The sequence below is a fragment of the Sorex araneus genome, chromosome 4 (genome assembly GCF_027595985.1).
Source record: "Sorex araneus isolate mSorAra2 chromosome 4, mSorAra2.pri, whole genome shotgun sequence".
NCBI classification, from domain to species: Eukaryota; Metazoa; Chordata; class Mammalia; order Eulipotyphla; family Soricidae; genus Sorex; species Sorex araneus.
Window position 1 is genome coordinate 195,577,103 of NC_073305.1, and position 16,652 is coordinate 195,593,754.

Here is a 16,652-nt window from a genome sequence, read left to right on the forward strand (position 1 = left end):
AAATGAGACAGTTCAGGGGTGAAAGTCTTGCCTGCTGAGACGGGCTAGAACCCTGTCATCTCAGGGGCCCCAGCCACAGGTGGGAGCACCCTGTGCACCGCGGGTGTGGCCCAACAACAAACAAACGTGGTTACTGAGAGGAAGGTGGTGCCACAGTCATCTGCCTCGGGGCTGCGAGCCAAGGAGGCGGTGGGGACTGCCACCCGGCTCCAGGGATGCGGGCGGGGGCAATTCGGGCACTTCCTGGAGAACTGGGGGCTTCCAGCAAATCAGCAAACCTGCAGCGCCTCACTAGCGGGGTCATCTGCGCCCAGCCGCGTCCCCCGCTGCCGTCCCTTCCTCTTTCCCCACGCGACCCCCAAATTCCCCAAACCCTCCAACCCCCACGGTTCGCGGTCTGGTGAACCATTTCTGCTTCTCCGTGGGGAGGCCCCTGGCGCTTTCGCGCGGTTCCGCGAGAGGGCGGACTAAGCCCAGAAACGAACTGAGGTGCACGACAGTCGGCATTTCCCAAAGTCCCGCCGAACGGCCACCACTGCGCGGAGATCAGAGGACACCCGTCCACGACACCACCACCACCAGGCCCCGCCCCTTACAACCAGGGCCCGCCCACACCCAGGCCCCGCCCCGCCCCGCCTATGCTCGGCCCAGGTCCGGCCCCGCCTACAACTAGGCCCCACCCCACCTGCGGCCAGGCCCCGCCCCGCCCCGCTCGCGAGCCTCCACACCGCAGGGAACCCTGGGAAGTGTAGTTGGGCGCTGCTCCGGGCTGAGCGACCTCCCACTGGCCAAGGGCATCTTAAGTCCCGCTGATCCCTCGCGGAGGCCAAGTCCAAGAGCTGCCGAGAGGCGAGACGACGAACTGGCTGCTGGAGGATCGGTGCTGTAGGGCCCTGGACCAGTCCCGTGACCTGTGCCAGCTTGTAGATATCCTGGGAGCGCGCCAGGCCAGGCGTCCAGTGCCACGCCTGCCCTCAGCGGCCTGACTGACCTGCCCAAGGCAACTCCGGCCCCAGAATTCTATGTGTGGAAGTCCAGGCCAGCACCCGTGCCCCAGCCCACGGCGCTGGCACTTGGACCTGTCCCTCCCTGTCCAGCCCAAGGCACTGCCGGCCACTCTTCATATACTCAGAAATGTTTTATATTTATTTCCCAATATTTGACAATTTCCGTTTTTTACAAAGTGAATAAACAACAGAGGTGTGAGTTCGTGGGACCCCCACCTGGCTGGGAACTGGAGGCGATGAGCACTGAAGCCATGAGAACTCACTCAACTCCGGACAGCTGCCCTGGCCTCTAAGGTCCTTCCCAAAGAATGAGATGGGGGTGCTTGGAGGATGCGGGGCTCCTTCCTAGAGGGGGCTCCGTGCGTCCTGTTTGGGCGCCTGAACCGGCGCGGGCTCTGCTGGCGGGGCGTTGGCCAGGGCCCAGAGGTGGCGCTGGCGCCGCTGTTCCTGCCGCTGTGCCAGCTGCCGCAGCTGCTTCCGGATGGCCCAGAGCACCAGGTACACTTCCCGCAGCATCTCTGCCTCCTTCGACCCCAAGGGGGATGCGGGCCGCAACTGGGAGGAAACGGAGCTAGAACTCACAGATGACTAGGAGAGAGAAAGGACAGATATGTTGCAAACGTCCTGGTGTAGAGAAGCCAGTGAAACCACAGACATCAGATGCCACAGACACCAACCTCCCTCTCTGTCTCTGCTCAGGTGCCGCCTCCCCCAGGAAGCCGCCTCAGACTGCCACAGTTGGGAGCACCTTCAGACACTTGCCCCTTCAGACACTTTTCACACACTATTTGTTCTGAGGGCCACTCCTCCCAGTTCAGTGCTCAGGTCAGGAAATGTGATATAGCTTGGGCCTAGCAATGCTGGGGAACACAAGGGTCACACTAACTGGTGCTATAGGTTGGGGGAGGGGGTATGAGGTTCTATGAATGGAATTTTTTTTTTTTTTTTTTGCTTTTCGGGTCACACCCAGTGATGCACAGGGGTTACTCCTGGCTCATGCACTCAGGAATTACTCCTGGTGGTGCTCAGAGGACCATATGAGATGCTGGAAATTGAACCCGGGTCTGCTGCGTGCAAGGGTAGGGACCCGCTGTGCTATCACTCCAGCCCCAATGAATGGGATTCTTAACCTTGCATACACAAGGCCTGAGCCTTGCTCTTTGAACTCGTCCCCCCCATCAGCACCTCTTTAACGCTGCTGGGCACTTTCTTGTCTGGCTCGTCTCTGAGTCCCCACTGGTGTCTTAGCTGGCAGGATGACCCCATCCTGTTTCCAGCCCCGATGCTGCCAGCAAATCCCACTGCCCCGAGCATCTCCATGCTTTTCAGCTTTCTCGTCTCAATGCCATGGGCCGGCTACTCTCTCCCTTCCCCTTCCTTCCCCTCCTAGCCACGATGTTCTGGCTTCCCTCAATCTGTGGTCCTCAGCTTTATCAGATGCTGTGTGTGCTGGGGATCAAACCTGGGTCAGCTGTGTGCAAGGCAAGCACCCTACAGGCTGCTGTATTTTCTCTGCAGCTTCTTGGAGGCACAATTCTACATCTTGTTTGGGGAGGGCCACACTCAGCAGTGGCCAGGGGTTACTCGGCTCTGGGATTACTCATGGTGGGCTCAGGGACCATATGCTATGCCGGTGGTTGAACTAGGGTCGGCCGTGTGCCAGGCAAGCGCCCTGCCCATTGTACTATTGCTCTGGCTCCGCTCTGCCATTTTATTTATTTATTTTATTTATTATTTTTTCTGCCATTTTAGGCCTAGTCCCAGACCCTTCATCCAATCTTCATTAGCTCCGAGATAATTGTAGATTACAAAACCCAGTAATGGTTTTAGTAGTAATAATCTGGGTTTTTTTTTTTTTTTTTTTTTTTTTGCTTTTTGGGTCATACCCAGCGATGCTCAGGGGTCACTCCTGGCTTTGCACTCAGGAATTACTCCTGGCGGTGCGTGGGGGACCATATGGGATGCCGGGGATTGAACCCGGGTCGGCCGTGTGCAAGGCAAACGCCCTACCCGCTGTGCTATCGCTCCGGCACAATATTCTGGGTTTTCTTTAACCGGGCCTGTGGGCGTGCTTTGCATTCGGACCCATGTTTGATGTCCAGCAACTGGGCTAAGAATGAAACTCATCATCGTGTCCCATCGCTGGCACCACCAACACCAAACCACAAGCCAACAGCAAGTGAGATTTCCAACACCCTGGGAGCCCCGAGGCACTTCTGGGAGTGACCCCTTAGCACCAAGCTAGGAATATTCCATAACACTGCTGGGCGTAAAACCACACACACACACACACACACACACACACACACACACACACACACACACACACACCATCACAGACTTCCTATTTGATCTTTGCCAGTTTCCCCAAAGAGTGGCATCTTGTGAAACTGCAGTACAATTTCCCAGTCAGGACACTGACAATAGCAGTCTGCAGGCGGCGATTATACTTGCAGTTGAGTGTGTGTTCATGTGTGTGTGTGTGCGCGTGTGTTTGTGAGCATTTATATTCGACCCAATTTTATATCACGTTATATCACGTGTAGAGGTTCACAGGTTCACGTAGAGGACAGCTGAGGCACTTCCTTCCTCTCAAGGGTCCCTAACTTAGCACGGTAGAACCGTCCTCACCTCCAAGCCCTGCAGCCCCAGCAGTGACCAAGCACTAAGCACTCGGCTTCTGGTCAGTGGTAAAGGATGACCCTTGCAGCCACAAGACCGGGGTTCGATCCCTGGCGGCTCTGTCCCCCCAACCCCTGCCAAAAAAAAAAAGAAAAGGAAAAGAGGGGCTCAGGGAGGTGTATGGCAGAGAAGGCACCTACCCAGCACGTGGCCACCCAGGTCCTATCTGACACTGCTGTGTCCTCCCAATCCCTTCAGGATTGCAGAGCCAGGAGTGACCATGGGCACCACCAGTGCCCCCCACCCCCACAAAATCAAAACAGACAAAAAAGAATGCTGGGGGGAAAAAAAGGAAAGAGGGTAGGATGTGGTTGTGGGTGACACTGAGTTTGATCCCGGGACTGCCTGAGTAAATCAGTCAAATGTCTCTCTCCTCCCTGGCCGAGGTAAGCGGATGTGGTCACCTCACTCTAAACCGTCACCCTGAGGAAAGCTGCATGAACGTTCACACGCCGGTTTCTGCACCACCATGTGGGCCTGACACGGGCCCCCCACGAGAGACAGGACGCCTCGAGCTGCCGAGAAACCGTTTCCCAGAGCGGCTGCATCACCTCCGGGCCCACCAGCACAGAGTCACTGCTGGGGAACATTCTGGATCCAAACCCGGTCGTGCCCCGCCTCTGCTCAAGGGCTTCCATGGCTCTGAGGGTCAACATGGCCAACTCCACTCCACGGTGGGGGTCTGGCCCCCCCAAGCCCTCCACTACCTACTCCACCCACCCCTGCGGGGGCTCAGCCTCGTGGGACTTGGGGTCTCCACAGCCCTGTGCCCCATGCCTGCGGCATCCCGGACCCACAAAGCTCGCCCGATGGGGGCTGGAGACGTGAGTGGGTCGGCCCCACGCCCCCTGCGTGCCTCCCACGCGGTCTCCACGTGGGCCCTGGGAGCCGGGTGCTCACCTTCCAGATGCATTTCTGCAGGGTGGAGACCATGAAGGTGGACACGGACTGCATGGCCATTCGGGGCAGCTGCAGCAGCGAACGGCGGGAGTGGCCCCCCACGCTTGCCTCCACCCCATCCGAAGGGGCCTTGGGGATCTCGGTCGCCTTGGGGACCAGGGACTCCGTGGGCAGCTCCGCCACCGTCAATGTCTCCACCACCTTGCACTTCTCTATCTCTGTCACCGCGGGCTTGCTCGGGTCAAGGTGCTTCGGCTCGGGTGGCTTCACTCTGCGTTTCCAGAAAAAGACCTGCGGCAGACGGGCCGGTGAGGGGGTGGCAGGGCAGGGCAGGGCAGGGCAGAACGATCAGGGGCCAGTGGTATGTGTGTCTCACTCCCCATCCCGCCTCTTTCCACCTGGCCAGAGGCGAGTGTGGGGGCCACTGTGGGACCCCGCTTCCGCCCCCGGAGGGAGCAGCCCTGAACTCACCCAGCCAGTGATTTTCTTCCAAACCCAGTGGAAGATCCTCATGAAGAACGCCATCCCTGCCGCGGCACCCGCCGCACCACACCAGGGCCGCGCGCGCGGGACAGAGGCAGCATTTGGGAAGGGCACTCGGGTTGGGGGTCAGAGAGCAGCGAGCCCAGCACCACGGGAGAAGCAGAGCGGTTGGGGGGCACGACGCCCCCAGTACACGTCCCGGGCTTTCCTCCCCTCCCTGGGTGGGGAGAGGAGTTGACGCAGAAAAGAACTCAAGGGAGGGAAGATTCTAGCCCATTGTGAGCCTGACCTGGCCTTCACCCCACCCCCGCCATGGCTCTCAGGACCCCCAGAACCAAGCCCCGTCGAGGCGGGAGGTTGCTGGCCAGTGGAATTTTTGTGGGGGCCCCCAGTTTCGCTGTCCCCCGCTCCCAGCGGCGCCCGCGGGCTAGGTCGACTCCTGGCACTGACTCAAGTGGCCCCGCGCATGGTACTGCCGGTGCCAGCTCTCCCTGGGGGGGAAAGCACCGATCCAGAAGGGCCATCGAACTGGACCAGGCCCGCAGCTCAGGACTGGTCCTGAGCCCGCCCCGTCTTTCCCCGCTTCCCCCCTTCCCCACTAGATGGGGTGCTTCTCCCTACCTGCCTCCAGGCCTGGCCGGAGCCCAGGCTAGCAGGGAGGGGTGGAGGCCGAGGAGCCGGGCCAGGCTGGCAAGGGCGCCGTGTGCCCGGGAACCTGGCCCACACCCAGTGCCGAGACAAGGGGACCATTCAGGGCCCCCCGCCCTGCCCCCACGCAGTCACCCGGATCCAGCCCACAGAGGGGACGCGCTGGGAAGCGGGGGGTGGGTCCGGCACAATCTCCAAAGGCCTCATTGTTCCCCTGGTGCCCCCAGCACGTGGGCACACGCCCCTCTCCCTCCACCCCTCCCGCAGCCTGGTCCGGCCTGGCCCTTCCCAGGACCCAGGCTGCCAGCCCCCCACCCGGAGCCCCCCCCCCTCCTGGGACCGCTCTCTTGGTCTCCGGGACCTTCCCCATTCGACAGGTGGCCTCGAGGGGCGCGACTGGCCTCGGGGGGCTCCCCTGGAACAAGCAGCGAGATTCCAAGCTTCACATTCAAGTTTCTTCAGAAGTTTTAATTATAATTATTATTTTCATAACAACCTGAATCCCAGAACTTCCAGATACTGTCCATTCCCCCTCCCCTGGGCAGAGGAAGGGCGCAGCAAGGGAAAGAGGGGGGTGGGGGGCTTTTCCTGGGGGCCTGCGACTCCCCACAGTATCTTCGGCTGGGCTCCTGGAGCACCTCAGGAGGGGACAGGGGATGGTGGCCAGGATCCCCTGTGGCCAGGTGCTCCCTTTGACACCTCCGTCCTCAAGTCCTCCCCTTCCGTGCGGACACCAGGGGACAGCCCAGCCCAGCCCTGGGGGCCCCGGGGACATGTAAGGTGGGGGGACGGAGGGGACCAGGCCAATTCTGTGCCTTCAACCCCCAACCCTGGGGGTCCAGGAGGCATTAAAGCTGCATAGGGTGGGGGTGGCAGCGGTGGCACCCCCAAAGGCACATTGTGAGGGCAGGGGGGCTCAGACCGAGGGCCCGTTGGGCGCAGGGGGCCCCAGGCGGGGCAGAGTCCCGGAGGGCAGCTGGGCCAGCTGCTCGGGGCTGGCCAGGGCACGCAGCAGCCCGTTCTCCTGCTCCAGCGCCGCGTTCCGCTCCGCCAGCTCCCGGATCTGCTCCTTCAGCACCTCCACCTCCTCCCGCACCGCGAACATGAGGTGCGACTTCACCAAGTCCTGCAGGGCGGCGGGCAGCCCCCGTCACCGGGCAGCCTGGGGGCTGGGGGGCGCGGGACAAGGCAGGAGCGAGGGACCCCGGGGCAGGGGGAACACCCCCGCCGCACTGCTCTTACCATGGCTTGCTCGATCTTGTTGTCGATGCCCACCAGGTTTCCAGAGCTGCTGGAGAGAGGGGGAGACGGGGTGAGGGCCAGCCGGGCGGCTCTGAGCCCAGTGGCCGCGGGCTCCCCAACCCCGTCCGCACCTGGGGCAGCAGAGGATCAGGGACAGGAGGGTCTTGTCCATGCCCCGGTGCGTGGAGGGCCATTGCCCGGGCACCCCCAGGCCCCGGGCAGGCGGGGGTGCAGAGGCCCCTCGGATGGGGGATGCCCCCCTCGGAGAGCAAGGAGAGGAGACACAGCCCCTTTTCCGGGGGGGCCCTGGGGCTGCAGCCCCTGCGCGCGTCTCATAGGAGGACACGAGGGACCTGACAGAGACTGTGGGCTGGGCCATCCCCGAGGGCAGACGCTGTCTCCCAAGGGCTGCCTGGGGGGCTCAGAGCCCCCCGGGGCCGAGCGGGGTCCTGCCGGTGCCAGGCGGGTAGAGGAGACAGCGCCCGCGGGGGGGACTGCCCTGAAGATATACACAGCCGCCCCCCCCCCAGGCAAAGCCTGGCTGTGATTGGCTCCGCAGGGACACGGGGACCCCCTCCCGCCAGTGCCAGGGTGGGCGGGAATTGCCAGCCATGGGCAGTGCCAGTGTCCCTTGCTCGCCCTGGCACCCGGCCCAGACGCAGGGGAGGGGGCCAGGAGGGGGGACTCGGGTGGGTGGCAGGCGGGGCCATGGGTGGTGGAGCCCTGGCCGCCCCTGACCTCCGACCCCACCGTCACCCCCTCCCCCAGATGCAGGAATGCAAAAGCACAAGCTGGTGGCCTTTCAGGGGGCCAGGAAAAGCCCATGTACAAACCCCACTCTCGGGGTTCCCCGAGGGATGGGAACCATGGCAACAGACACCCCGGGCCCGCTCAGGTCTTGGGGTTCGTGTGTGTGCTGGAGGCGAGGAGGCAGGCCTAGGAGGGACCCGTGCCCAGCAGGAGGCCCAGAGCTGGCCTGGATGTAGTTTGCTAAGTGGCCACAAGAGGGCGACTCCGGTCTGGCTCAGTGGTTTCCCCAGGGCCAGCCCTGGGTCCCCGCACCTGGCTCTCCCTTCAGTGGGCTCCCATAGCAGGCCTGCACAGGCCTTTGCACCCTGCCCTGGCCGCCCAGGCGCTCGCTCCTAATCACTCAGGCCCCAGCTGGGGGGCGGGGTCGCACACCGGCTCCGACCCACCCCTGACCTGCCTCCAGCTGCCCTGCTGGAGGTCCCCAGCTCACACTGCGTAGGCGCCCCGCAAGCTACATCCTGCACCCGGCCCTTCTCCTGCCTGTCGGCTCCAAGCTGCTTCCCTGGTGGGGGAACCAGCGCGCACTCAAGGTGACACTGGGTGAGGCCCTGCAGCCAGGCAGGGGGCAGGAGGCCGCTGGGAATTTTCCATTTCCCACCCGAGCTCTGGATGCAGCAGGTGTGGACAGGTGGAGAACAGAGGGGATGACCAGGCCCCAAGAAGGCCCAGGACAGGGCGGGGTGCAGCTCCGAAGGGCACCTGAGATTTTCCCGGGTGCTGGGGGTTGTGGGGAGACACCCGGATAGCTGGCGAGGCGAGGGCCGTTAGCAGCTATTTCCAGCTAAGATGGACTGGGGGGCCCCGGCCCCAGCACCCCGAGGACCGAGAGCAGAGGGGCAGATCCACAGGAAGGAGAACACTGGCTCTGCCCGGCGGGCATGGGGGCAAGGATGCCAAGAAGGAGGCTCGCTCTTGCCAGAAATAAAGGAATAGTACAACAATAAACATTTGTTGGCCGTGAGATGACTATCTCCTGTTTGCCTGACGCTTCAGATGGGGACTTTTTCCATAGTCACACCAAGACATGAAGGTGTCCCGGCCCCCGGGCCCGCCCTGGGCACCGTGCTGGAATTCCCGGGCAGGAAGCTGGGGGGTGGCTGGCACGGAGCAACCCTTGCCACAAGCTCAAGAGGAGCCGACAGGGAGCAGAACGCCCCCTCCTTCACGCCACTTGCTGCTGTCATCCGCAGGAACCTCCCTGAGCTCCAGGCTCTGCGGTGTGTGGCGCCCGCTGGAGTTGTGCGGGGCTCAGGACACATTGGGGGACACAGCGTCCGCCTCATCCCCTCAGGCTGGTCAAGTGAGCCCAGCTCGCAATCCAGTGGACCACACATATGAGGGGAGGCTGCGGGCCAAGGGCCATCCTGCATCCTCCATGTGTGCCCAGGAGCCTCCAGGGGCTGGGCCTGAGGCTGCCGGTGTCCACTCCCTCCCCAGTCTCAGATGCCTTAGGGGCGGGGGTGCAAGGGAATCTGGCTACGTGCCCAGTCTGAAAGTACTGTCCCTGCTGTACTGGGGGGGGAAGGGCAGCTAAGACGGTGGCAGGACATGGCTGTGGGCTCTGACCCAGGGTCCCATGCAGCCGGCACCCCTGGGCAAGTTCCTCAAATCCTCCTCCTCCTCTTCCTCTCCATCTCTTCATCAGGAATGTAGGACTTGAGGCCGGAGCCATAGTACAGCGAGGTGGGCATTGGCCTTGCATGTGGCTGATCCGGGATCAATCCCCAGCATCCCAATACGGTCCCCTGAGCACCTCCAGGAGTGATTTCTGAATGCAGAGCCAGGAGTAAGCCCTGAGCATGGCCGGGTGTGACCCAAACAGCCCAAAAAAAAAAAAAAGTGGCGTTCGTGGGGTGCCTCTTCAGACGTGTGAGAAGCAGCAGCAGCGCCTGACCCGAGGGACACAACTGCTCATTTGAGTTCCTGAGTCCTGGGGTTCATTCCCTGTAACGCCAGATCCGCACCGACCCACCCCCCTCGCATCCCTCCACCCGTCTTCCCTGTGGTCCACACACCTTCTAACAACCAGCCTGTAGAGACCCAGATGAGGGGGGGTGTCTAAAGTCCCCCAACTTCTCCGATTCTGCTCTGGGTCAGACGGCCGCGCCTTGACCCCCCATCCCGCTCCGTAATGCCCCAGCCAGCTTGGCCTCCAAAGGGAGCTTCCCACGGCCGCTTGCGGCTGGCGTTCTCACCAGCTGGGCACACGCAGAGCCGCTGAAGTGGGGGCTTCACGCCCCATTCCAGGGGGCCAAGAAGGGGGTGGCCCAACCCAAACCCGCTGGCCCAGCAAGGCGAGGCTTGAGGGACCGGTCAGACTGGGGTCAGGCTGGGGTGCAGGGAGGGGATGGGACACAGGGAGGGAGGGAGGCGCCCGCTGAGCAGGGGAGGAGGGGTGCTCTGGCCAGGGCCGCGCCCCACAGGGAGGGGCGGGTGGGAAGAGCTGAGAATAGCAGCCACAGGGCGGGCAGGTGACTCTGCTGGGCCGACCCTGGCCGACCTCGCACCTCACATTCCTGAGCCCAGCAGCCGCCCAGCCCGGCCCTGCCATGTCCCTGTTCTCCATGGCCCCCCACGGGGCCCTCAGCCTCTCCCTCTCCAGAGAACTCAGCCTCTGATCGGGGTGGGGGGCTGCCGGAGGGAAGCACCCACCAACTCCCAGCCCAGTCCTGGACGGCCCCTGTTTCCTTCCATACAGGAAGTCCCTCCCCTGGAAGGCCCCACACAGGAAGTCCCACTCCTCCCCCCAAAACACCAGCGGTGACTCCCCGGGCTGCCGGGGCTGCTATCAGTGCTCAGCCAGAAGGCTGCGCCGAGCCATCTGCCCGCGATTGCGTCCCTCCCTTCCCACCCCGACAGCTCCGTGTTGAAACCCTGAAACGGGAAGTTCTGCCCCTGGCCCAACACGGGCCCATCTAGTCCCCTGCATGGGAGAACACCGATGGTCCCAGGCTGCTCTGAGCTGGGCTGCACGTGGGTGGGGCGGCTCGGCCTCCAGTGCTCTGACCCCAGGGGCCAAAGCTTCGGCCCTGCTGGCTGGCCGCCAGAGGCCCATCTGGGCACAGGAAGACGCCTTCATTGGGGCCTGGAGACCCAAACCCTGATCTTCGCTCATCTTTGGTTTTGTCTTTTGTTTTGGGGCCACACCTGGCGGTGCTCAGGGCTGACTTCCGGCTCTGTGATCATGGATCATTCCTGGAAGGGCTCAGGGGATGCTTGGGGTGCCGGGAATCGAACCCGGGTGGGCACGTGCACGGCCAGCGCCCTTCCCACCGTGCTGTTGCTCAGGCACCTACTCTTGGTTCTAATGACTGTAGAATCACAACGTGCCAAGCCTCGGATGGGTGCCCCCCCAGCTCTTGGGACCCCCAATCCATTCCACCCAGGGCTTACGCCGCTACATCTCAAGGGAGTTTCCCGAGGTCTCGAGCAGGGGGTGGGGGCAAGGCCCACCTACCTGTCGTCGTCACTGTCCAGGTGGCCGCTGATGGCCAGCATGGAGCGGGCCAGGCTCTGGGCAGCGGCCGCTCCGAAGGGGTCAGGCGACTTGGGGACCAGACTGGCGTCGGGGAAGAAGAAGAGGGCGGGGGAGCTGGGGCGGGAGTCGAGGGGCACCGGTGGCACCTGGGGGCCGAGAGGCAGAACATCACGACAGGAAAGGGCGAGGCCACCTCCCCGTCCTCACACCACCTCCCGCAAGAGTCCAGTGCGCCCAGACCCATCACCCCCAGCTCAGGAAGGCAGTGGACGGGGTCTGGGAAATGTGCTCCATCCCGAGGCCTGGGGGGCTGAGCCCTGGAGTATAGGAACTGACCTACACCCCTCCATGGGCTGAGCTGAGACCCCCTCACTACTATTTATTTTTTCTTTCTGGGTCACACCCGGCAATGCACAAGGGTTACTCCTGGCTCTGCACTCAGAAATTACTCCTGATGGTGCTCAGAGGACCATATGGAATGCTGGGAATCGAACCCGGGTCAGCCGCATACAAGACAAACACTCTACCCACTGTGCTATGGCTCCAGCCCCATCACTACTATTTTAATAAAGGCCCTTGAGGGCCACCTCTCTCGAAGTCAGCTCCCACACTCGTACCATCTAAGCCACCCCCCCAGCACTATGCTGACTCCCAGTACAGTGCCCAGTGGTGAGCTCCACCCTTTGGAACTTAGCTCCCAGTCCCAGCCTGACTTTTTGCTTATTTTTGTTTTTGGGCCATACCTGGAGGTGCTCAGGGCTGACTCCTGGCTCTGTGCTTACTGCTGGCCATGCTTGAAAAACCAGCTGAGGTCTTGGAAATCGAACCCGGGTTGGCCACGTGCAAGGCAAAATGCCCTCCTGTCTGTACTATTGCTCAGGCCCCAACCTGGCCTCTAAAAGCCACTCAAGGGACCGGAGCGATAGCACATCAGGGAGGGCACTTGCCTTGCACGCGGCTGGCCCGGGTTCAATTCCCAGCATCCCATATAGTCCCCCGAGCACCACCAGCATGAATTCTTGAGTGCAGAGCCAGGAGTAAGCCCTGAGCATCGCTGGCCGTGACCCCAAAAGCCAATAAATAAATAAATAAGTAAATAAAAGCCGCTCAAATGTCATTTCCTCGGACCCCCACTGCACGCACCAATTTTTCCCCCTCCCTTAACCTGAGCTGAAATGGGAGTATTTTTGCCTCAGCCGCTGAAAGGTAAGCGCCAGAGGAGGGAACCCAGGACTGACCAAGAGCTATTTGTAGAATGAATGAACCCTCAGAAAGGGGCCCCCTCGGTGCCCCCACCCCAGCCTCGCAGACTCCTGGGGACTCAGGTGAAATCCAGCTGCTGCTCCGGCCTGGCCCGGTGTGGGGGAGGCGGAGCCTGGGCAGGACGCAGCCTTGGGGGGGAGGCGCGGCTGGGGGGGGGCACAGGAACAAGTCGCCTCTGTGAGGCCCCAGAAGGCCCCAGCTTCTAAGAAAGCCAAGAACAGGGAGAGCAGAAGAAGGGGGCCCTGGGGGTGCCCTCGTCCTCCTGTGGGGGCGGGTGGGCTGGGAGGGGGCGGGGAGGGGACGACGGCACGCAGGCCAGGGGCCAGTGAGAGGGTAGGCGCGGCCAGGGAGGCCCAGCGAGAGAAGAGCAGAGGCAGCAGAACTGGGTGTTCAGGAAGCCTGCGGGACCCCCCCATCTTTTCCCGAGGGAGGAATGGAGGCAGGGGGGGCGGGAGAGGTGCGAGTCCGGAGGGGGTGGGGGAGCCGGTCCCGACCGGTCCTGACAGGGCCCAGACGCCCAGACTCCGGCTATTTTTATACCGTGGTTTGTGCCCAAGGCCAGGAGGCGAGTTCCCATCCTCACACGCCTCCCCGCCTCGCAGGGGTCACTCTCTCCTCCTCGGGGACCGGGCTCCACCCCCCACAACGACCCGGGCATCCTGCCCCCCAGCCCCCGCGGGTTCCTCTTTTGCAGACAGGAAGCCCCTTCGCGGAGAGGTTAACTCTTTCTCAGGCGCCCCTCATCCAGCCCTCTCCGTGGGGGCCCAGACAGACAGCTGGGTACCAAGGACCACCCAGCCAAGTCCCCCAGCCCAGGTCCTGGGTCTCCCCCTGCCCCTGACCCAGTGCTCCGAGACCCTGGGCTTAGGACAAACTTGGAGCTGCGGCTGGGTGGGGGACGAAGCCTCCAGCTTTGGAAAGGGGGTACAAAGCAAACTTAGGGTTGGGATGCCGGCTTCCCGCCCCTCCTCCAGAGACCCCCAACTCCTACGAGGGTTTATGGGAGCAAGACAAGGTGGTGGCGGGAGTAGTCTGCCATGAAGTGGGGGGCGTCTGACCACCCCCATCAGACCGGAAGGACCTCGGCTGAGATGGTGCCCAGAGGGGAACAAAGGCACGTGCACTCTGGGCGGGGGGAGGGGGGCCCTGACCCACGGACAGATGGGGGCCACATGGGGTCCTGGCCGGGGCCCAGGATGGGGTTCCCGCAACCACACAGCCCTCAGTGTCTCCCCGCCCCGGAAGCCAGCGCTTACCTGCCCCATCTCCTCTGGCGCCACCACCTCCGTTCTTAGCCGCACGGCTCCATCCTTGGCTTGGGACAGGGGAGGGGTGCCCCCGGCAGAGCCCCCGGACTCCGCTTCCACCTTCAGGGAGGGCTGGGGCGTGGCGGCCCGGGAAGTGCCCGCACTGCCCCCGGGCCCGGGCTCTGGGGGGCGCTGCTGCGGTGGCGAGGCTGACAGGGGGGGTGTCTCCGCTTTGGCCTTGGGGGCCACCCCCAGCTGGCCCAGCCCCCCGGTTAAGGAGCGGGCCTGAGGTCCTGGGGAGCTGGGGGGCGGGCGGAGCCAGGTGGTCTGGCCCTGAGACAGGCCTGGCTGCTGGGTCGGGACGCCCAGGCCCAGGGTGGCCAGCTCCAGCCTGGAATCCAGAGAGCGGCCCCCGGTGCCCCCGGGTGCCCCTCGGATCCCTTCCAGCAGGCGGCCAAAGGTGGGGGGCTCCAGGTCTCTCTCGTAAACATCCACACACGTCCAGCGGCCCCGCCGGTAGGGCTCCCCCAGGCCCTGGGGTAGCTTCACCACCCGGAAGCGGGAGGAGGCTGGGGCCCCGGGCGGCGGGGAGCCGTTCCGCGGGGTGCTCTTGCCCCCCGGCTCTGGGACGGGCTCCCCGTTTGGCAGGCGGGGTGGGGGTGCAGCGGGGGTCGGCGGGGTGGGGGGCTCGGATCCCCCGGGGCTCCCCGGGCCCTCGTAGTCCGTGGTGACGCTGGTGATCTGGAAACTGCTTTTCTTCCGGCCGCCACTCATGGTCTCTGGGGCTCACTCAGCACTGGGCCAAGGTGGGCAGGGGGTGGGGGTGGCTGGGGTCCTAGAGGAACTCAGGCGCCCCTGGAACAGGGGGGCCACATGGCAGGGGCATCGGGGCCCCGGGGGACGTCTGGGTCCGACATGGCGGGAGGGCCTGTGGGAACTGGGGGTGCCTGGCTGGTGACGGGCGAGCAAGGAGGGCGGCGGGAGGGGACCTCAGGGGCAGGTTTTTCCGGCTGTCGTCGCTGGCGGGCTCCAGAGCTGAGTTTGCAAACTGGAAAAAGAGAGCGAGAGAGAGTGAGAGCGAGCGAGGGGGGGGGGGGAGAGAGAGTGAACGGAGCCCTGGGCAGGCCACCTCCGGGGCTTCCTCTCTGGGGAGCAGAACGGGGGAGGAGGGGGAAGCGCCAGACACCCAGAGACAAAGAGACAGGCAGAGACGAGAGAGACCAGCGCCCGGGGCACACTCCGAGCGGGCATTTGTCGCCTGGGATTCGAACTCACGCTCGGGAGTGTCTTCGCGAGCCTGGCCAGGGAGGGGAAGCAAGTCGGCCGGCGGGCCCCGGGCCGGCACCCCCGGCCCCCGGCATCCCCGGGCGGGGAGGGGGCCAGGCCCCGCCCCGCCGCGCCCGCCCCGACCCCGCGCCCGCCCCGCGCCCGCGCCCCGCGCCCCGCGCCCTACCTCTCGGCGGCGGCGGGCGCGCCGGCCCGGGGTCCCGGCCACCCGGCGGCGCGGCGGGGCGGCCCCAGCGGTGCTCAGCGGCCGCGCCGTCCTGCTCGGGGGCCGCGCGTCGCCCCGCCGGGCATCGCCGCGCGAAGTTGGCGCTCCCCGCGCGCGCCCCCGCCTCCCCGCCGAGCTGGGCGCCGCCTCGGAAGTGCCGGGGGTCTCGGGAGCGACGCGGAAGGGGGCGGCTCGGGCCCCCGCGCCGCCGATCGTCCGGTGGCGGCCGGCTCGGGGCCTCGGCGTCTCCGGGCGCGCCCCGCGTGGCCCCGCCGCGTCCCGCTCCGGCCGTCGGCGCCCCGGGCCTCGGTGTCGGGCTTTCTCTCGGGCTGTTGACAACCCCCACACCAGGAAGTCCTGCCTCCTCCGGCCTGCTGACTGCTCCTCTCCTCCTCCTCCTCCTCCTCCTCCTCCTCCTCCTCCTCCTCCTCCTCCTCCTCCTCCTCCTTCCCCTCTTCCTCCGCCCTCTCTGCCTCCTGGGGCTCCCGGCCAGCTGGCCCCGGGCCAGGCTCGCCGCCGCCGCCGCTGCCGCCGCCGCGTGCGCTGGGGCCGGGCGGGGGGCCCGGGGGTGCCCCGGGCGCGCTTAACCCCACACCTGCCGGGCCCCAGCCGGGCTCGGCGCGGAGGGCGGGGCCGCGGGCCCGGGGAAGGGGAGGGCGGCCCGGGCGGCCCGGGCTCCGCGGCCGAGGCGCTGCGCTGCCATTGGCCTGCGGTCCCCCGGAGGGCCGGGCGGAGACTTAACCGGAGCGATACCGGGAGCGCCCCGAAAGCGCCCGGCAGATGTTAGGGTGCTGGCCCGGCCGCGCGCGCGCCGCTTGCCGCAGTGTCTGGGGAGGAAAGGCCTGTTTCTCCTGGTTTTCAAAAAATGGGGTTTCCCGTGGCACGTCTCCGACAGGCCCCAAGTGGAACGTGGTACCGGGAGCTTACAGGCCTCCGTCCAGCGGCTGGAAGCGGGGCTTGGAGCCACACCCGGGGTGCCCCGAAGCTCCTCCCGGCTCGGTGCTCACTCCTCATGGGGCTCGCTGGGGTTGTGGGGATGGACCCCCGGTCAGCCGCGTGAGAGGCTAGTGCCCTGCCCCTCTCTCCGCACCCCGCCCCCAGCCAGTGCATTTTGAACAACTCAACTCTGGGCCAGCGTGTTTCATCTGTTTCCTCCCTCCCCACCCAGAGCTTTGTTTCGTCTTCTAATTTGTGTTCATTTATTTCGTGTCTGTGTTTGGCCCTCAGCCCCCTCCCCTGCCTGATTGCCCTCATACCCCTCCCCTGCTGGAGTATTTGAATCAAGGCCCAGCCGTGTCATTCCCCTGGCTCCCTGTGGAAATCGAGAGCCAGGAGGTTCAGAAAGCTGTGGTCAGTGGTGGAGCAGGGCCACACCTCACACATAGCCTGTCCTTGCCCCC

General features: G+C 64.6%; 2 protein-coding genes across 5 annotated transcripts; both read right to left on the minus strand.

Annotated features, from left to right (window-relative positions):
- Positions 1–1,156: 1,156 nt before the first annotated feature.
- Positions 1,157–6,066, minus strand: SPACDR (sperm acrosome developmental regulator). Of its 2 annotated transcripts, none has more exons than XM_055136337.1 (3): positions 5,694–6,066; positions 4,590–4,880; positions 1,157–1,595 (listed from the first exon to the last, which is right to left on the minus strand). In XM_055136337.1, the coding sequence occupies exons 1-3, from the start codon at positions 5,820–5,822 to the stop codon at positions 1,353–1,355; spliced, it is 663 nt and encodes a 220-aa protein (XP_054992312.1). In that variant the 5' UTR covers positions 5,823–6,066; the 3' UTR covers positions 1,157–1,352. The 2 variants fall into 2 exon arrangements, with proteins under 2 accessions (XP_054992312.1, XP_004617258.1); XM_004617201.2 differs by lacking the exon at positions 5,694–6,066 and adding an exon at positions 5,061–5,615.
- Positions 6,067–6,167: 101 nt separating this feature from the next.
- On the minus strand, positions 6,168–15,633 carry TSC22D4 (TSC22 domain family member 4). 3 transcript variants are annotated; one of them, XM_055136336.1, is made up of 5 exons: positions 15,214–15,633; positions 13,770–14,808; positions 11,230–11,396; positions 6,963–7,008; positions 6,168–6,846 (listed from the first exon to the last, which is right to left on the minus strand). In XM_055136336.1, exons 2-5 carry the CDS (start codon positions 14,532–14,534, stop codon positions 6,637–6,639), a joined length of 1,188 nt encoding a protein of 395 aa, XP_054992311.1. In that variant the 5' UTR covers positions 14,535–14,808; positions 15,214–15,633; the 3' UTR covers positions 6,168–6,636. The 3 variants fall into 3 exon arrangements, with proteins under 3 accessions (XP_054992311.1, XP_054992309.1, XP_054992310.1); XM_055136334.1 differs by having other exon boundaries at positions 6,963–7,011; XM_055136335.1 differs by lacking the exon at positions 15,214–15,633 and adding an exon at positions 15,036–15,050 and having other exon boundaries at positions 6,963–7,011.
- Positions 15,634–16,652: the final 1,019 nt, after the last annotated feature.